The sequence below is a fragment of the Lytechinus pictus genome, chromosome 9 (genome assembly GCF_037042905.1).
Source record: "Lytechinus pictus isolate F3 Inbred chromosome 9, Lp3.0, whole genome shotgun sequence".
In the NCBI taxonomy this organism is placed as follows: domain Eukaryota; kingdom Metazoa; phylum Echinodermata; class Echinoidea; order Temnopleuroida; family Toxopneustidae; genus Lytechinus; species Lytechinus pictus.
The window spans coordinates 689,393-711,207 of record NC_087253.1 but is presented as its reverse complement, the minus strand read 5'-3'; the positions used below and the strand labels follow the sequence as shown (position 1 = coordinate 711,207).

The 21,815-nt window shown below is 34.8% G+C and overlaps 1 protein-coding gene across 1 annotated transcript in view; it reads left to right on the top strand.

Moving 5' to 3' along the window:
* Positions 1–21,815, top strand: part of LOC129268468 (fibrillin-1-like) — a 137,315-nt gene that overhangs the window by 20,530 nt on the left and 94,970 nt on the right. Inside the window, exons 9-18 of the mRNA XM_064104441.1 lie at positions 547–772; positions 2,223–2,348; positions 3,529–3,651; positions 4,428–4,553; positions 6,163–6,288; positions 13,879–13,998; positions 15,062–15,187; positions 17,878–17,976; positions 18,617–18,730; positions 20,586–20,708. Of these exons, the coding sequence (XP_063960511.1) occupies positions 547–772; positions 2,223–2,348; positions 3,529–3,651; positions 4,428–4,553; positions 6,163–6,288; positions 13,879–13,998; positions 15,062–15,187; positions 17,878–17,976; positions 18,617–18,730; positions 20,586–20,708 (1,309 nt within the window). The remainder of the gene's footprint in view (positions 1–546; positions 773–2,222; positions 2,349–3,528; positions 3,652–4,427; positions 4,554–6,162; positions 6,289–13,878; positions 13,999–15,061; positions 15,188–17,877; positions 17,977–18,616; positions 18,731–20,585; positions 20,709–21,815) is intronic.

The following is a 21,815-nucleotide window of genomic DNA, read 5'->3' as shown; positions in this document are numbered from 1 at the left end:
TTCCCTTTGGTGGACTATAAAATACTCCCAAAATGTCTCTTTTTGCCCTTTCTTATGGTGATACAAACTCTGTATCAATGATGTATTCTTTGAAAATGTGTATTACATGCATTCCTATAGAAAGAATACATGATCTACTGATAGATGTGATAAAAGAGGCAGTTTAAGTGTCAAAAGTACTGGGAGAGTTGTTCACAAGTGACATCACACATCTTTGTCGCGTTGCCAATGGGAGGATCTCCAAAGCATTAGTAATCAAAATATTCAAATGCTCCTAACTTTTTTTCAAACTTTCGTTGATCTGTTTCTTTGATTTTTCTGTTTTCACACAAGCTATCTTGTTCCAAAGGTTTTATTTTGCGTTAATGTCTTTTGGTGTGATGCGGCTGAGGCTTGAACTCCAGACCTACCGGTTGTGAGACGGATGCTCTACCAACTGAGCCAACACACCGGTATAGAGAAAGAAAAAATGTTTCAAAATGGGAAGTTGCACCCTGTGAAATCATACACACACATGGTCATTAAATGTATTTCCTTACTCCTCAGATGCTCTCATTCCTTCAAAGTACTTCAGAACTTGGATTAAACAGCCTTGCTGTAACAGTACTAAATGTGAATGTGACCGGTCAGTATGCATATGTAGACTTCAGGGTTGATGTCAACACAACGTTGAGTATGAATAACATGGAGTTAGAATCAGTGTTTTTCAATTCTCTTCCGGATAACCAGCGGTTTGGATCCCTTGCCCAACAAAATGTGGTTAGTCAAGAGGGTGAGTATTACTTCACCTTTAGAAAAATAAACAATGCTGGAATTAAATATACAGTAATTATAGGGCCTTGTTTTCTATGATACCTCACATACCAGAAAAGATAACCTTATTTCAGTGGATCACTGAACACGAATTAATAACAAACTTGTCACTGATAGTGAGAGATAAATCTCTTATTTGAGTTTGAGACTAAGCTTATTGTCGTCTACGCATGGGAGAAAACAAACAATAAACACTGAGGCATGTCAAAGAAACAATTTGTGCAGAAACTTATATGTGAATCCAAATCTACTCTCATTTCAAGATTAGATAAAGAAACTTAAAGAACGATAGAAAATAAATGACCCATTTTTCCGCACAATTTTTTTACATTCAAATTTCAGTGTCTTCTTGCTCATCTATGTGTGAGCCTTTCATGTTAGATCAGCACAAGTCTGAATTTTTTGATGTTGCAAATGAATACCATAAATTGATTGCTAGTTTTGGAAAAACTAAATGAGAATCAATGTTTCCTCTATCTCGGACACACTGTGTAGTATATTGTATTTGAATAGATCAGCTTGTATACTGCTCATTATAATGCTTTCTTGGAAAACAAGAACAAAACTAGACCTCCTTACCTAGTGAGTCCTAATTTTGACAAGGCAAGGAATAAGATCATAATGACTCCTAAATCTGATTTTTTTATGTTTTAGTATGTTAGATGGTTTTGATAGTTTAGTATAATTTACGTCATTGAATCTTCATTAAAGCCTTAGCCAGGCTGTCAAGAAAAGTTATCAGAATGTCAAAACTTTTATTGATTTGACATACAAGTAAGTATAACTTCAAATCTGTATATATTTCAAACTTGGTATCAAAACACTTTGTAGCTAAAATCATTCATAAAATGATATACAAGTATTTTGATTTATGTTCTATGGACAAACAAAAAAAAAGTAAAAAAGGGATGGGGGCCGGTACGGGGGTGTTGCTCAATCAAGAGGAATGAATACCTTGATGTACCACCCTCAATAATTACCAAGGCATAAAGATGAGAAAGTAAAATACTTAAATTTTTACAAACATTATTGAATTGTCTGTTGCTTGCTATTAAATTCTTCTAATAAAATGATGAACAAAATCCTTCAATCAGCAATGTGATTGCTAATGTCATAACTATATCAGATAATTTAAATATGTGACAGCACAATCATTGAACTGTGTGATTTTATGCATACATGTATGATGTATTGTAATGCAATGTAACTTTAATATATTCTACCGTAGTATAATGTAACTTATATTGTAGTCTAATGAAATTAAAATGAATAATTTTTTATTAATTCTTTATTAATTCCTTCATCTGTGAAGCACACAGAGATTATGAATATTTTGTACTTTATAAGTACCATTATTGTTATTACTACTTCTATTATTATTACTATTATAATGACTATTTCTGTTGTAGATGTTGATGAATGTATGGATGATACTGAGCTTTGCAGCAATGGAACTTGTACAAACACTATTGGATCTTTCTTCTGCACATGCAATGAAGGATATATGGAAGATGATGCAGGCACTGCTTGTTTAGGTATGTTTTAATTTAATGTAATTTTTTCATTTTCCACATATCAATTTAATCAAAATATTGGCGATAAACTCATTTTTTTGTTGTTGCTTAATCATGTCTTTGTGCAAGATGCAATTCATTTTTATTTACTGAATTTGTTATCCACTTTTATTTATTGATCAAATCTTATGTTATTAAGAGAGCTGTCTTAACAAGACCTTCATGTTTTTTTACAGCTATAGGCCTACCTAATTTCAATACTCTATCTATACCAATATGTATGTACAGTGTACATACTATCTTGAATTGCATGTTTTTATCCAATGTGTTGTAAAATGTTTTTAATATTGGAATTGAATAAAGTTGAACTGAACTGATGAACATTAATTCCAGCAGAATAATCAAAATCTTTAATTTCAAAGTGGAGGAATGAAGGATTGGTTGTTTTGGATCTGCACTTAACAAATGACAGCTAAGAAACTGTAAAAAGATTGTGCTTCAATATTCCAGGGTACCACTGGATATAAGTTTTTACATTAGAAAATGCAATTTTAAGTCAAACATAAACCTTAGAAAAAGCTAGCAAGTCTGTAAAATCAATGCAAATTGTTGTCTTGAGCTAAATATGATGTGACACAAGTATGAAACATATTTTCATATTGTTCAGATAACTATATTGAGATAAATTGCACTTACACTAATAGACATTCTTTATTAACTTTGAGTCTTAATAAATAATCCAAAGTTGTGATAATGATTTCTTCTTGTTTACATGACTTGTGATACAAGGACCTAAGTGAAATCCTAAGTCATGTTTGAAGATGTCATGTGTTTGCCCATGCAAATCTGGAATATAATTTTGCACTAGTTTTAAGTGTAAAAGAATGTATTTTGTAATAATAATAGTAATAATCTATGGGATTTGTAATGTTCCATATCCACTCGGCAGAGTGCCCAATGCACAGTGAAAGAAAGAAAGAAAGTAAAAAATAATGTACACATTATTTTGTTGCGTTGCGACAAAAGATGACCCTTTTCCCCTGCAACATTTTATTACATCTGATATACCTTTGATTGTGTGCACTATATTGTTAGCTGCACTTTGTTGAACTTTATTTGAATAAGCCTCTGTTATAGTTTGTAATAATTGTTCTTTAACATTAATGCATGAACATGTTTTTCATGACCATCCCATTTCCAGACATTAATGAATGTGATGATTCAAGCCTGTGTACGAATGGCGAGTGTGAAAACAACAATGGTTCATTTTCTTGCATTTGTAATGAAGGATTTGAAATCAATGATTCAGGTGATCAGTGCCAAGGTATGTCACTCTTTGATTTATTTCACTTTAAATTTACAACAAAATTACAAAGTAAGGAAATTGTAAGACAATGTAGTGTAATGAAATAATCAGCTGTAATATGTATTTGGTCTACATCTATTAAATAGTTTAAGAAATATAGATATCGTGTCATGTTTTTTACAGGTGTCTATTAAAAATGATATATTAGAAATGAGGTTAAATCATTGTTTAAAGGTCTGATATGGTGGTTCAGTGGTAAAGTGCTTGCCTTTTGAATGACAGGTTGTTGGTTTCATCCTAAATATTGATTCAAAGATTTTTTTTAAATGGGAACATATGTCTACTTGTAAGGCACTGATTATGAGAATGAAGGAGGGTGATGATAACATACTATCAGGGCCAGCTGGGAGAAGAGTTCATTAGAGCTGAACCCCAGGTAATTAAGAATTATTATTATATTACCATATATATTGTAAGTATTATTACATACATGGACATTTTAACCTTACTACAATTAATAATCTGCATGATATCAATAACTCAGTCAAAAAAGGATCAAGTACTTTGGGAATCTAACTGTATTTGGGAGTTATTTGGACTTCAAACTGAACGAAAAACCAAAGGAAAGTACTGACTTTCCCTGTAGGTCTTGGGAAGAAGATTTTTTAATTCTTATTTGTTTGAAAACATGGAAATTTGAATTTTTCATCAAGAGAATTTACTCTTAAGCATTGAATATGCTGGGTAATATGGTTCAAAAGCTTATTCTGCAATCATTTTCTCTATCCCTGTAGATATCAATGAGTGCAATGGTGATAATGAATGCACCGGGACTGGAATATGCATGAACACCGAAGGATCATACACATGTACTTGTATTCCAGGATATCAACCCAGCCCAAGTATGACTTCTTGTGAAGGTTAGTTTTTCTGCTCCTTTGGGGCATTATATGAAGATTTTTGTCAGTGATTTTCACAAAGAAAGCTATTAGAAACTATATCATTTAATGAGAGAATATTAGTCAGTGAAAATCATTGACAATCATTTTGATGCCTAAGAAGATTTGGGAGGGGGCTGAGATCTCGGCCGTTGATCGCAACAAAAATAGGCATGCGCGTTACCAATAGTATAATCTACAGAACTATAAGGTAAAATTCTGTGAAAAATCCCATTGCTAATTAGATATGCTAATTTGTGCATGAAATCAAAAGTTTGCCCTAATTATAACTAAATTATGCCCCTAAAATGCTACTTTTTTGTTTCATTTTGTTTATTTCCATTTTGAACAATTACAGTTTGCTTTGTACATTTTGACGTACAAAAAACAAAACATACATGTATTTCAAGTATCCGTGTACAAAAATTATATTCAAGATTATTACATATCAGGTTGGAAATGGAAGAGGCTGCTAAAAAGCGGAGCTTGTAGAGTGCAGCCTCCTGGTTCACAAACTCTTAAATAGGAATCTGATCAAATGTACTTTTAAAAAAATTCAACATCACATTTATATTCTCATGTATTTTATTGTTTTCTAAATTTCTAATGTATTTTTTTGTTTTTCGACTTTTTTTGTCTTTCAATGGATATTGTCGGGGACTTTATTTTGATCATAAACAAGATGAAATTAATTAATTTTAATCAGTAAAAGGAAAAATAATGATACATCTATGAATTTTGGCTAAAAACACTATTTGCATTGGATTTGTACACGAATTCAAATTTTTGAGCAATTTTGGGTCTGCATGCACTTACAAAATGTTGCCTAATTTCAGAACCGTGTCATCGGGGGTTGCAATTTTGGTCTCAAAAGTTGTGCGAGACTTAAAAGTAAAAAGTCCGCGAGTGATCCTAGGGGGGTGAATCAGCCCCTAGGGGTTAAAAGGTGCCTCTCAGATTATTTCCTGTTTGTGTTTAACCGTCCGGTTATTTCGATTGGCAATTGTGAAAAATCGCTAGAGGGCTCTTTAATATTTTATGAGATTAAAAGCCCCTTGTCTTCTGTTTTCCTGTTGAAGATAAACAAATATTCATGGAAATGTTGAGTCTTGACCAAAAAGGAGGCATGTTTTTTAATAAGCTATCATTTGACCCTGGCTGTTAGCATTAAAAAAATCAAATTATCTAGTTTCAATAGTAATGAAGCTTTTGATCAAATTAGAATTAGTTCTGATGAGTTCTTAAAAAAAAAGTAAAATAGTCATTTTCACCCTTGAATCGAGGATGTAGAAAAATTATTTAACCTCAACAAAAGACTGGTACTTTTACAGCTGCTTCCGAAATTGTTTTTGTACATGATGAAAAGTTTGATTAATGATGCTTGAAAGATCTCTTCTGAAAGAAAGTTTTAACAAATCTTTATTTCTTACATGCTCAAACAAATGTTACATATGTTTGTACTTTATAATCTAACATTAATGAACTGATTTTCATTTGAGCATAAGAAAGTACTTAAATGTTAAAACTGTTCCATCTCCCACTAAAAATACAATATCTTGAACAATATTTTATGTACTTTTTATTTGTTTAGATATTAATGAGTGTTCTAATGATCCTTCACTCTGTGCTAATGGAATATGTGTCAATACACAGTCATCATATATCTGCATGTGTAATGAAGGATTTGTAGAGTCTAGCAATGGACGAGCTTGTGATGGTAAGTTATGCTTAGTTTGGTTTGTATGTAGTCAGTTAAATGCTTTCATATATTAAAGGCATTTGCCCTTTACTATGATGTTTTGCAATTAATCTCTATGGAAGATGAATTTAATGAAGATTTTCCAGTCACAAATATCTTGAAGGTGTCTGCATAAATTTAATTTTTGTGTGTTGTTTAATCCATATAACACAAATCAAGTTCCAGATTTGTATTTATAATAAGACCTTCATAATATTTTAGTAACATCTGCAGACATGGCCCATAAAATCAAACAAAGTTTGCAATCAGTCTTTCAAAGAGTAATTGCCTGCAAAGCATTATTGAACTGAGCGTGTTACCTCGGGTATAAACAACCATCATCCAATTCACATTCGTTTTAGTATAAAATAAATCAATTTGTGCAAGCTTGAGTAACATACAATTTGATTATTATTATTATTGATTGCAAAACTCAGATAATTTCAGTCACAGCTATACCTTTTAATACAGTCTATATTCCTATTCCATAACTGATTTTTTTCTTCTTTTTAGTCGTATGTGCACAATGGAGTATTGCATGGAACAGTGATTTTCACTGATTTGTTCTAAACAGCTCAGATGCAAGGAATTCAATAGGTTATAACAATTTTCAGTGAAAAATTACACTTTGTTTCATGAAATACACTTCAGATCTAGTATGGTCCTCTATCCACTTTATTAGAGTTATATCATTATTATAATTTGTAATTTATAATTACATGTTTATTAAACTGTTATGAGAAATAATAATATTGTAAACAATACTATAAGCATACCATTCAATTTACCATACAGTTCAATTTACCATATAGATTTACTTTTTGGTAGGGCTATTGAATCTACAAGGCTATTTGTGAGTGCTATTCTTATATTTTTTCTTTTTCTCACATAGATGCATGCACAGAAAGAGAAATCTTTTGTAATATTTGTATTTTTCCTTTCTTTGTTCTAGACATATATGAGTGTATGGAAAGCCCTTGTTTTAGTCTAGGAGATAGGGGGCTTTATTCAGAATTTTTGGTGGGGAAGGTTTGACAGGCTTATACGGGGTAAAATTGTGTGCTGATTCCAAAAATGTCAGTCTTATTGACCGTACTCACGACATTTTAGCCATTTTGGCCAATTATTGACCAAAAATGACCAATTTGACCACTCTTTGGAAAATGGTCCCTTAACAGATTGCTTTTGTAACCACATCCAATTAAAAGGGTCTATCCTAAGCAAAAATGCACCCAGATTCCAAATAAAGTGGTTTCATTTTCCAAATCACACTAGAAGTGGTCATTTTGGCCATGTTTTGACCAAAAATGACAATTTTCATGATTTTTTTGTCCGAAATGTGTTACAAACATTGATCAGAACAAAGATTGGATGTCTTTAGAAATCCACATTTATTTTTAAAATGTGCGCTGGATCATAACAATCAACCTCATATTATTTATTCTGTCAGTTTTGACCTATAACGGTCATTTTGGGTACTTCAGACATAAACTGACCATTCGCGCAGTTATGCATTATAAACTGTGCAAATCGACAGGAATTTGAGGTCTTCAGCATGTATCTTCTTAATGGAATTGCATTTAAAGATCTATCCTGTGTATAATTTTATGCTGATTCCAAATATATCACTCTTAATGACCCTATTCAAAAGATTATGGTCATTTTGGCCACTTATGTCCCTCAAAATGACCAATAACATCAGTTCAATTTATCAAAATATATGTCGAATGTTACCATAATCGTTACAAGGGTGTGCTGTGACACCAAGCATTGGTTTATTATATCTTTAAATTGAACATCATGAGAGTATTTTGACCTTATGTAACTTATTCCATCAGTTTTGACCTATGAGGGCCATTTTGGGCACTTTAGACATAACTGACCAGTCGCGCAGTTTTACATTTGAAGCGGGGGTTGGTTTATAAGATGAAATGGTAATAAGCCAATCTCCACTTACCGACTTTATGCGTGTAGAGATCCGACAGACAATCCTCCAATATAACAAAGTGTTCCAATTATTGCACAATCCCAATGACACAAAATCACACAAGATTATATCACAAAAAATAACTTGGCTAGCACAAGCGGTATTTGGATTTTCTCTTAGTGAAAATAACGGAGAAAAAAGGGTAGTACGCAAATTTGAAATGGTATGCTGTGGAAGATGCAATGGATGAATTTGCTCCAAGTGAGATGATGGAATCCACAAATGTATTAAGTTATTTGACGACGTTCTCAAGACACGTGTTTACTGAAGAAGAAAACTTTGAGAAGTGTGTTCAGAAAAGAAAGTAGTAGTTTTCATCCCAAATGTGATGTAGGATGTAAACAAAGAGAGAGGGGAGAGAGAGGTACCAATTCAGAGAATTTATAGTGAGTCACAGGTGAGTGTGCTGTGTGAGGGTCATTATTGACCACTTGTTGGCATGTTTATTGCTAAGGAGTGGAAGTAACTGGTATCCAAGGGTAATGTCCTCTCGAAGATGATGAGTAATAGAAGGCAAAGTTGAGAAATGAAAAAGGATGAAATTTGGAAAATACTACATCAGCCCCCTCCTAGATCGTTGAATAAAATGAAACGGTCGATAACAAAGAAAATAGTAATAGTCCAAATGAAGAAAATAATTTCTCAATTAAAATGAAGGACTTGAACAAAGCGCTTTGGAAAATGCACTTTTCGACCTGAACGAGTTTGTCTGATTTCAGGCTCGGTAGATGATGAAGAAGGTGTGATGGAGGGAGGCGTAGGCTTAGTGGTTGGTGTAGTAGTCACTTGAGAAGGTTTAGGGTTTTCAGGAGTAGATAAGCTAGGTTGAACAGTGGTTGGAACGGTTGTTGAAATGGGTGGTTCCAAATATGCTGGTTTCAGACGGTCGAGACTGATAGTTTCATGTTTTCCTTTGAGTAGGATGGTGAAAAACTTATCAGCTCGCTTGATGACTTGATATGGGCCATCATAGGGTGGTTGAAGGGGTTTCTTGACAGCATCATGACGCACAAAGACATGGGTGCATGATGTGAGATCAGGGTGGACCTGTGGTTTGCGATGCTGAATACGAGTGGGCTGAGGTTTGAGGTTCTCCATTTGTTTTCTCAGTCGATGGATATAGTTGCTAGGGTCCAAATCACAATCTTTCTGATTAGGTGCTACAAACTGACCTGGCGATCTTAAAGTTGTTCCATATACCAGCTCAGCAGCGCAACATCCCAAATCAGATTTGACTGCAGTTCGAATTCCAAGCATGACGAGAGGGAGAGTTTCAGTCCATCGTGAAGAAGGTGTAGTTTTGAGTGACGCTTTAAGTTGCCGATGAAAGCGCTCAACCAGTCCATTTGATGCAGGATGATAAGATGTAGTTCGAATTCTAGAGCTACCAAGAAGATGAGTTAGAGCTTGAAAGAGTGAAGATTCGAATTGTCGACCTCTATCGGTAGTGATGGTTGAGGGAGCACCGAAACGAGATACCCAGTGTGAAATGAATGCTCGGGCAACTGTCTCAGCTGATATGTCGGGAATAGGCATTGCCTCAGGCCATCGGGTGAAACGGTCAACACATGTGAGAAGATATGCATTGCCATTTGAAGGAGGAAGTGGTCCCACGAGATCGATATGAATGTGATCGAATCTAGCATCAGGTGTTGAAAAAGTACCTATCGGTGTCTTGGTGTGACGGTGTACTTTACAACGTTGACACTGTATGCAAGTTTTGGTCCAATTTCGAACATCTTTGTTAATTCCAGGCCAAACAAATCTGTCTGTGATGAGTTTTTGGGTAGCATTGATGCCAGGGTGAGATAGGTTGTGAAGAGCATCAAATACAACTCGTCTGAATTTAGATGGGATGTAAGGTCGAGGATTGGTAGTTGAAGTATCGCATAGGATAGTAGAGTCAGAGATAGGAAGAGGTAGAGGTTCGAGTTTGAGCGAGGTTGAAGTGAGTTGTTTGAGTTCCTCGTCAACCTCCTGGGCAGCGGCGATGGCATTGAAATCAATGGTAGGAGTTGAAGTGAGGGAGTTGATTTCCATGCGAGATAGAGCGTCTGCCACTACATTGTGTTTTCCACTAATATGCCTTATATCTGTGCTGAATTGAGATATGTAGTCTAGGTGTCTGACTTCGCGTGGTGAATACCTGTCAGGTCTAGCATTAAAGGCATGAGTGAGAGGTTTGTGATCAGTATAGATGAAGAATTGTCGTCCTTCAAGTGCATGTCTGAAGTGACGAATAGTGAGATACACAGAGAGAAGTTCACGTCCGAATGTGCTATATCTTGTCTCAGCTGGCTGCAGGCGTTTTGAGAAGAAGGCGATGGGTTGCCAGTCATCGTCAATGTGTTGCTGCAACACACCTCCAACAGCAACATCTGATGCATCCACCATAATGCAGAGTGGGGCATTAGGTTTTGGGTGTGAAAGGAGAGTAGCTTGAGCGAGAGCTGTTTTCACTGAGTTGAATGCATTTAGGGCTGTATCATCGAGATGGATTGCTTTGTTTTTCTGCTTGCATGCCAATAGATCGGTGAGTGGTTGAGTGAGAGTTGCACAATCAGGAATGAAGCGACGATAGAAATTGACTAGTCCTAGAAATTCTCTGAGTTTGCGAAGAGAATCAGGAACAGGGAAATCGTTGATGACTTTGACTTTCTCGAGCAGAGGGCGGATGCCGTTCTCATCAACAATGTGTCCGAGAAAGGTGAGAGAAGATGCGCCGAATTCACACTTGGCTGGGTTGATGACGACGCCATATTTTGAGAGTCGAGCGAAAAGTAGCTGGAGATGTTGCTTGTGCTCCTCTTCATTTTCGCTAGCGATGAGCAGATCGTCGATGTAGGCGTACACAAATGGAAGACCACGGGTTACTTCATCAATGAATCGTTGAAAAGTTTGTGCGGCATTGCGTAGCCCAAAAGGCATGCGTACAAACTCAAATAACCCAAAGGGTGTGGTGATGGCAGTTTTGTGTACATCTGCTTGATCGACAGGAATCTGATGATATGCTCGTACGAGATCGAGTTTTGAAAAAATTCGCTTGCCTGCTAGGGCAGATGTAAAGTCTTGAAGATGGGGAATGGGATATTTGTCGGGCACTGTATTCCTATTTAGTGCACGATAGTCTCCACACGGTCTCCAGTCTCCTGGTGTTTTCTTGGGCACCATATGAAGTGGGGATGCCCAGTTGCTGCTAGACGGTTGAATGATGCCTAGTTCCAGCATGTGATCGAATTCCGCCTTCGCGATATTGTACCTGTCGGTTGCTAGGCGACGAGGACGGGATGAAACAGGAGGGCCTTTCGTCACAATGTGATGGGTGACGGAGTGCTTGATCTCAGCCTCCTTATACACAGGGCGTGTGATATCAGGAAATTTTTCGAGGATAGATTTGTAGGCAGCTTGATTTTCTGGCTTCAGAAACATAGGGCTAATAGAAGGAGATGAAGAAAGGATGCCAGTAATAGATAGATTTGTAGAAGAGTCGATGAGCTTGAGATTGCGCACATCAACAAGAAAACCAAAGTGATGAAGGAAGTCTGCCCCGATGATAGGAATGGGAATATCAGCAATGATGAAAATCCATCTGCAAGCTCGACGCAGGCCGACGTCGAGAGTCAGGCTTCGCTCTCCATAAGTCGTAATGCTTGAGCGATTAACTGCTTGTAGATAGAATTTTGATGAAGGATGATGTTTTTCGGCTTTTGATGGAGGAAGAACGCTAACTTCAGCTCCTGTGTCGACCAAAAAACGAATTCCAGTTTTCCTATCAGTGATGTAGAAAAGGCGACTTTTTGATTTTGAGGAAGATTGGTTAGTTGTTGCTAGCTTTGGTTTGTTGGTGTCCTGTTTGTTTGAAGCCTTTTTGAATTTGCAAGGTGGTACACATTTGTGAGATTTTGTACCAAAGCGCCAATGATAATAACAATAATCTCCGGCATGTTGATGTGAGGGAGAATGATTATTGTGACGAGCTTGACGTTGACGATGGCATTTTTTTATCATCAAGCATTAGTGGTCACTGGTCATTGAGGAAAAAGTGGTCAAAAGGACCACAGGGTCCAATAGTTAGGCCAATAACACTGGACTATATGAAATCATTGTATTGATTTTCACTCAAAAGTTTTCAAACTTTCTCCATTTAACAATAACTGATGCTAATATTAACGCAATCCTGAATCTATCCTCATCATGTTCGCTATAGGGTGAATTAACACACACATTGGGCAGGGGTCATGCCCGGGGGTCAAGGTGGACAAAATGACCAAGGTAGTAAAAATAATTTGGGTATGCTCAATTTCAAGGAATCATACACCAGTGTTATGTGTCACAGCATACCCTTGTAATGATTCTGGTAACATTTGAAGTATTATTGGATTATTTATGTTATTAGTCATTTTGGGGCCAAAAAGAGGCCAAAATGACCAACAGATTTTAAATAGGGTCAATAAGACTGATTTATTTTTAATAACCATAAAATTCTACACGCATTCCCATCTTATAAGGGAGGAAAATAATAAACACTGAAGACCTCAAATTCCTGCCTATTTGAACAGTTTATTATGCAAAACTGCGCGAATGGTCAGTAATGTCTAAAGTACTCAAAATGACCCTCATAGTTCAAAACTGATGGAATAAGTTACATGAGGTCAAAATAATTTTGAGATGTTCAATTTAAGGATTAATACACCAATGTTAAGTGTCACAGCACACCCTTGTTAAGATTCTGGAAACATTCGAAGTATTTTTGGATAAATTTAACTTGTATTATTGGTCATTTTGAGGGACATAAATGAGCAAAATGACCATAAGTTTTTGAAAAGGGTCATCAAGACTGATATATTTGGAATCAGCATAAAATTCTACACAAGAAGGACCTTTGAATGCATTACCATTCAATAAGGGAAGAAGATAATACATGCTTCAGACCTCAATTTCCTGCCTATTTGAACAGTTTATAATGCATAACTGCGAGAATGGTCAGTTTATGTCTTAAGTACCCAAAATGACCGTCATAGGTCAAAAATGACAGAATAAATTATATGAGGTTGATTGTTATGATCCAGCGCACATTTTAAACATAAATGTGGATTACTAAAGACATCCAATCTTTGTTCTGATCAATGTTTGTAACACATTTCGGACAAAAAAAATCATGAAAATTGTCATTTTTGGTCAAAACATGGCCAAAATGACCACTTCTAGTGTGATTTGGAAAATGAAACCACTTTATTTGGAATCTGGGTGCATTTTTGCTTAAGATAGACCCTTTTAATTGGATGTGGTTACAAAAGCATTCTGTTAAGGGACCATTTTCCAAAGAGTGGTCAAATTGGTCATTTTTGGTCAATAATTGGACAAAATGGCTAAAATGTCGTGAGTACGGTCAATAAGACTGACATTTTTGGAATCAGCACACAATTTTACCCCGGATAAGCCTGTCAAACCTTCCCCACCAAAAATTCTGAATAAAGCCCCCCATCTCCTAGACTATTTATAGTTTTCCTTTCTTTGTTCAGGACATAGATAAGTGTGTGGGAAGCCCTTGTAATATTTATATTTTCCTTTTTTTCTACTAGACATAGACGAGTGTCTGGAAAGCCCTTGCGGTAATGGGACCTGCACCAATAACAATGGATCTTACACATGTGCCTGTAATGAAGGTTTTGAATTGAGTATTAATGGCAGTTCATGTTCAGGTATTAACCTTACAACGGTGAAATTATGTGTTATTTCATGAAAGGTGTATTATATGTTTTTCACCTTCACCTGGGTGCTCAGCACTATTAAGGGGAAGTTCACCCCTGACAAGATATTTGTTTAAAAACGCCTTTAGGGGTATGCTCCCAGCCCCCCCCCCCAACCTGTGTGTTAGTTGATGTAATTTAACATAACCTCAATGTCAATAAACATCCGTATGCTCAGAATACAGCTGCCAGGGTTTTAACCGGTACATCAAAATATGAACACATTTCACCAATTCTCCAAAAGTTACATTGGTTGCCAATCCGGAAGCATATAGAATTTAAAATACTTCTTCTCACTTGGAAAGTGTTAAATGGTTTGGCACCAACATATCTACGAGACCTTGTCATGCCTTATACACCAGCTCGTAGCCTAAGATCATCACATCAGCAACTTCTTAAGACTCCCAAGACACGTGTAGCATATGGTGTGCGAGCTTTCTCTGCCTCAGCACCTTCTCTCTGGAATAATTTGTCGTTATATTTAAGAATGATACCATCACTGGAGACCTTCAAATCTAAACTGAAGTCTTATCTTTTCTAACAGTATTAGTTATTGGCACTTTGACACTCATCCAAACTTTCTTTCTTTCGTTTCTTGTGCGCCTCGGAATATAATATTTCTAGATAGATGGCGCTATATAAATGCCTATTATTATTATTATGTATAGATATGACTATCAATTTCATTCAAAAATGGATTCTAACATTGATGTATGGTTATGTTTTGATGTATGTATTTATATATACATCTTTGTTATATATAACATTTTAATATGTTTTAATGTATACTCCCAAGCCCCCCCCCCTGTGTGTTAGTTAATGTATAGATATGACTATCAATTTCATTCAAAAATGGATTCTAGCATTGATGTATGGTTACGTTCTTATGTATATCTTTATATTTATATATATATATATATCTTTGTTATATATAACATTTAATATGTTTTTATGTATTTTTATATGTTACATGTGTTATAAGTGTAATGTTTCTATGTAAATTTATATGTTTTAGATATTGATGAATGTGCTGGAAATGTTAATCCCTGTTTCAATGGAACCTGTACCAATACCATCGGATCATATACATGCAACTGCAGCACTGGATTTACTTTGAGTAATGATAGCAGTACATGTGGGGGTACGTATTGATAAGGCACCATTATTGTATTTACTTTGAGTAATGATAGCAGTACATGTGGGGGTACGTATTGATAAGGAACCATTATTGTATTTACTTTGAGTAATGATAGCAGTACATGTGGGGGTACTCATTGATAAGGAACCATTATTGTATTTACTTTGAGTAATGATAGCAGTACATGTGGGGGTACTCATTGATAAGGAACCATTATTGTATTTACTTTGAGTAATGATAGCAGTACATGTGGGGGTACGTATTGATAAGGAACCATTATTGTATTTACTTTGAGTAATGATAGCAGTACATGTGGGGGTACTCATTGATAAGGAACCATTATTGTATTTACTTTGAGTAATGATAGCAGTACATGTGGGGGTACTCATTGATAAGGAACCATTATTGTATTTACTTTGAGTAATGATAGCAGTACATGTGGGGGTACGTATTGATAAGGAACCATTATTGTATTTACTTTGAGTAATGATAGCAGTACATGTGGGGGTACTCATTGATAAGGAACCATTATTGTATTTACTTTGAGTAATGATAGCAGTACATGTGGGGGTACGTATTGATAAGGAACCATTATTGTATTTACTTTGAGTAATGATAGCAGTACATGTGGGGGTACGTATTGATAAGGAACCATTATTGTATTTACTTTGAGTAATGATAGCAGTACATGTGGGGGTACTCATTGATAAGGAACCATTATTGTATTTACTTTGAGTAATGATAGCAGTACATGTGGGGGTACTCATTGATAAGGAACCATTATTGTATTTACTTTGAGTAATGATAGCAGTACATGTGGGGGTACGTATTGATAAGGAACCATTATTGTATTTACTTTGAGTAATGATAGCAGTACATGTGGGGGTACTCATTGATAAGGAACCATTATTGTATTTACTTTGAGTAATGATAGCAGTACATGTGGGGGTACTCATTGATAAGGAACCATTATTGTATTTACTTTGAGTAATGATAGCAGTACATGTGGGGGTACGTATTGATAAGGAACCATTATTGTATTTACTTTGAGTAATGATAGCAGTACATGTGGGGGTACTCATTGATAAGGAACCATTATTGTATTTACTTTGAGTAATGATAGCAGTACATGTGGGGGTACGTATTGATAAGGAACCATTATTGTATTTACTTTGAGTAATGATAGCAGTACATGTGGGGGTACTCATTGATAAGGAACCATTATTTTGTAACAAATATGAACCAACAGCCAAGTATAAGACCACCATAAACCCTAAACTACTCAAATCTGGTCAGGTTCCTAACCTATATATGTAGTCTTTTAATAAAGACCAACTTGAATGATAACACTAATTCACTATTTGATATATCTATAATAAGTTTCTCTATAGAAATATAATCATATTAAGACTAGCTATTAAATCAATGAGAGGGCAATGCACAATATTGGTCGATTCGCTCCCCATCTGTACGTTTGAACACATGAACATGAAAATTAACTGTATCAAAATATCTTTGTAAATATCTTTATCTATATTATTTAGTTGTAGTAATGATGTTTTGACATTCATATCCTTTGTTGTTTGCTATATATTCCCAAAATGTCTGTTCTACTCATACTTCTATCTTTTCCTTTTCTGAACTGCACTTTATAACATATGTATAAAGCCTGTTGTGAATTTCTGTATTAACGACAATGAAAAGAATACATAGGGTTCTAAAGCACACTTTCCATCTTAATTAGATTCAAAAGGCTCTTCAGAGGAAATTACAGATAGCGGAAAAAAAATACATTGCAAGTTTGAACTATACAAGGATAGCCTTTATTACATAGAGAGTTGTCTGTCAAAATGCATCATTATACAGGTACATATTCAGGTTGCCCCTAAAGGTGGTCACTGATGTCTGGGTTTTCATTCCCTGTGGAAGAGAATTCCACAGGGTTGACCCTGCATGGGCAAAGTCATGTCTCCCATTATTTGAAACCTGAAACTTGTAAAAGATTAGAAGTTTAGGAAAATAAGAAATATAGAAAATTTGATAATTCTAATGCACAGTATACAAAGGTTATAATTTCATATATATTTACTATATTAAAAAAAATGGCTTGACTAAAAGGAATAAAATCCAATAAGCATATACACTGAAAATTTCATCAAAATTGGATGTAGAATAAGAAAGATTTCCTTAATTTTACAATTACAACAATGTATGCACATCCTAGTCAGTATGCAATTGAGGTAACCAATGACGTCACCCACTCACTTTTTCTTTTGTATTTCATTATATTAAATACTTCAATTTCTTCCTCATTGTCATGTGAAGAAAAAATTTATTCCTCCCTGAACATTGTTTTAACATTATGTGATTCAGTCAAGTTGGTCATTATTGCCAAATCTGTAAAAAATTAAATATTGTATAATGCAAACAATGAAATACAAAAGGAGTAGTAAGTGAGGGACATCATCGTCTGTCTCATTTGCATGTCACTGAGTTGTGCATATCACTGTTTTGTGAAAAGTAAGCGAAACTTTAAAATATCATAAATTTCTTATTTTACATCCGAATTTGATGAAATTTTCAGTCTTGTGCTTGCTTGAATTCCTCTATTAATTCAAATAAACAATTTTTCTAGGGTGTACTTGACCTTTAATGATTAAATTTTGTACTATTTGATTTTCGTTTTGTTTTAGTTTCATGTGGTTCTTCTGTGTGTCAAAATGGTGGGACATGCACAGGTCCCAATGTATGTTCCTGTATTACTGGATTCAATGGGTCTGTGTGTGAGAATAGTAAGTATATGGTCCTCTCAAAAAAAAAGATGAGAAAAAAGGTTAAAACTCAAGATCAATATCTTGATAATAACTACAAATAAATATTTTATATGCTCTACTTTTGAACCAAAAGTTTTTTTTTATAGGTATTTAAATATTTTTTGCTGCACATATTTTATAAATTAGAAATTCCAGAGTTACTGGCATTTAATCTAACACTATCTCTACTATCAATTACTAGGGTATCAATTTTTTTATAAACTTCTTTGAAATTGAATCTAAATTGAACTGGTAATAAATATGTGATCTAATCAAAGATGATGAGTTTTTTTTGTGATACTGAATCAGTAAACCTATTGTATGAACAGCATTAGATATTTAAGATCAGAATTCTGAATGCAGAGAAAATAAAAGAATTGTATAATGGTTTTAAATTTTGTATTTACATGTAGCATATAATAAACTGATGTTTCTCTATGCACTTTCCAATAGAAACTAATACATATCATAATAAAACATAGAATCAAATAAAACATCATTCATGATAATATTGTATTTATCTTATATATATATAAATACCTATTTTCATTTCTTGTTCATTTGTTTTTCAGTACTAATACGACATGCCTATTTTATGTAATTTTTATTAAACCATCAGATATAGATGATTGTTCCCCTGATCCTTGCATGAATGGAGCAACTTGTATTGATGGTGTTGACAGTTTCAACTGTTCCTGTGTGTCTGGTTATACTGGAAACCTATGTCAAACAGGTAAGTCGTGTGTGACTGGTTATACCAGAAACCTATGTCAAACAGGTAAGTCGTGCGTGTCTGATTATACTGGACACCTGTGTCAAACAGGTAAGTCTTGCGTGTCTGATTATACTGGACACCTATGTCAAACAGGTAAGTCGTGCATGTCTGGTTATACTGGAAACCTATGTCAAACGGGTAAATCGTGCGTGTCTGGTTATACTGGATACCTATGTCAAACAGGTAAGTCTTGCGTGTCTGATTATACTGGACACCTATGTCAAACAGGTAAGTCGTGCGTGTCTGGTTATACTGGAAACCTATGTCAAACAGATAAGTTGTGAGTGTCTGGTTATACTGGAAACTTATGTCAAACGGGTAAGTCGTGCGTGTCTGATTATACTGGACACCTATGTCAAACAGGTAAGTCGTGCGTGTCTGGTTATACTAGAAACCTATGTCAAACGGGTAAGTCGTGCGTGTCTGATTATACTGGACACCTATGTCAAACAGGTAAGTCGTGCGTGTCTGGTTATACTGGAAACCTATGTCAAACAGGTAAGTTGTGCGTGTCTGGTTATACTAGAAACCTATGTCAAACGGGTAAGTCGTGCGTGTCTGGTTATACTGGAAACCTTATCTCAAACAGGTAAGTCGTGCGTGTCTGGTTATACTAGAAACCTATGTCAAACGGGTAAGTCGTGCGTGTCTGATTATACTGGAACCTGAGTCAAACAGGTAAGTCGTGCGTGTCTGGTTATACTAGAAACTTATGTCAAACAGATAAGACAGATAAGTCTTGCCATGTGATGTGGGTTGTGAACATATTTATCGTGGTTGAACGTCTATCGTTTTGTTTATGTATTTACTTTTATAGCATGAGCTATGTCTTTCTTCAGGAATGCCAAACACTGTCCTTTCTTAACCAATACTGATGTTTTAATATAAAGAAAACAATATGTGACCAGGCACCACAAAACCCACAAAAATTTGCTAGAAACGAAATTTTAGTTAGATAGCTCTTCTAAAAGAGGAGATTCTAAGCTTTATATGTAACTCATGAACAATGATTGATCCTAGCCCACTTAAGTAAGAGGATAATGTTCACTACCACAGAACACTCCTTTTGAGAAAAGGGGGATTAAAAATTACTAGTCTATTGAAGAGCACTTTATACTCTTCCACTATTGTGTATTGTGGACAAAAGGAAGATTAAAAATCAATAGAATTTCAATAGAAAGAGTTATCAGCTTTCCCTCAAAATTCACTTTTTAATTACGTACATCCTTAATAGTTTGAACAAGTATCTATGTTAGAAGCTATCCTGTTTTAATATCATAGGAGTTCAAAGAGAGATGAATCTTCAGGTTTTCTTAAAATCAAATCATGATTACAATTAACTCAAAAAGACAAAAATAGGTCTAATAAAAAACACTTAAAAATTACACTTTAGGTTCAATTGGTACAAACAAATTTTTACAATAATAGGGGATAGTATACTCTTTCAGAAAGCACCAAAATCTGAAATTTGAATATTCTGACCAAAAATACTCCTAATTGCCTCCAATTGAAAATCATACATTAATTGCATCTTTTTGTGGGTTTTGTGGTGCTAGGTCACATATGGTGGGTTGTCAAAGGTACTGAAGAGAATTCCAGATTTCTACTTGATCTGATTATAATGTAATATGATATTATAAATTTGTGTGCAACTTTCAAACAGTGAAACACTACGGCACCCTTGTTCCATTTAAATATTTTTGATTTATCCAATCCAACATTGCATGACATTAATGTATCAAACTGTTCATTCAAGCCTCAATAAAATGATGCAATCCCTTCAAAGTATGATTGTGTCCCTAATTCTCTCTAGATATTGATGAATGTACTGAGGATTCAACTCTTTGTACCAATGGAAGATGTTTCAATCTCAATGGAACTTTCACCTGCATATGCAACGCTAATTTCACATTGACGAATGGAAGTGCCTGCACTGGTAAATCTAAATCATATATCACCTCTTTCATAATAAATAGAACAGTTACGAGCAGTATGAAGGGATGGCGTGGAATGATTTAATGTTTTGATTTTTGCAAAAAAGCATTCCTGTATATGGCATAGCCATGACCATAAAGAGAGGGAAGCTTAACCGTAAAAAGACTGGGCTATTTCAACACTTAAAAAGACTGGGGGAGGCTGAAAATTTGCACATGCGTTTCCCATGGCATAATCTACAAAACTGTGAAATCAAATTCTTCGTAAAATCTCATTAATTATGCTAATTTATGTGTAAAATCTAGTGTGTTCTAATCAACTATATAAGGCCCCTAAAATGCTATTGTTTTGTTTACAGACTCTATAAGATTCTGATCAAATGTACTTTAAAAAAATTTCAATATTACAATCAATTGTTCTCTAAATTGTTTATTTATTTCTTTGATTAGTATAGACATTTTGTTTTTTATTGGATTTTCAATGGAAATTGTTTGGAACTTTATTTTTACCATTAATGAGATGAAATTAATTGAGTTTAATGAGTAAAGGAGAAATAATGATACATATATTGCTAATAACACTATTTGCATTGGATTCATACACAAATTCATGTTTTTGAGCAATTCTGGGACTGCATACACCTACTGAATCTTGCGCAATTTCTGAACCATGTACCCGGGGGTCGCAATTTTGGTCTCCAAAGTTTTGCGAGACCTGAAAGTAAAAAGTCGGGGAGCAACGCAGTAAAAAAAATTGTGCGGCAGATTTATTGCAAAAAACGTCAAGCCCCCCAGTCTTATTAGGGTTAATAGATCAGAATTATATTGTCACCAATTTGGTTGCAGAGCACACATCGTAGAGGTAATGTGATGTACTTGTTGTTTCATAATGGATGAATAAATGGAATAAAAAAATGATACTGCCTTTGTATCAGTATTTACTCAATTATTTTTATTTGTCTATCCAGTTATTCGAAACATGATCTCTGACAAGTGAATGAATTGACGATTATTCCCTTTGTGTTGTTTAGAAAATGGATTAAAAAGATTTTAGAATTGTATACGTGTTTTCCAGTTATTATTATATGTTTGTCCCAAACAATCCTGCT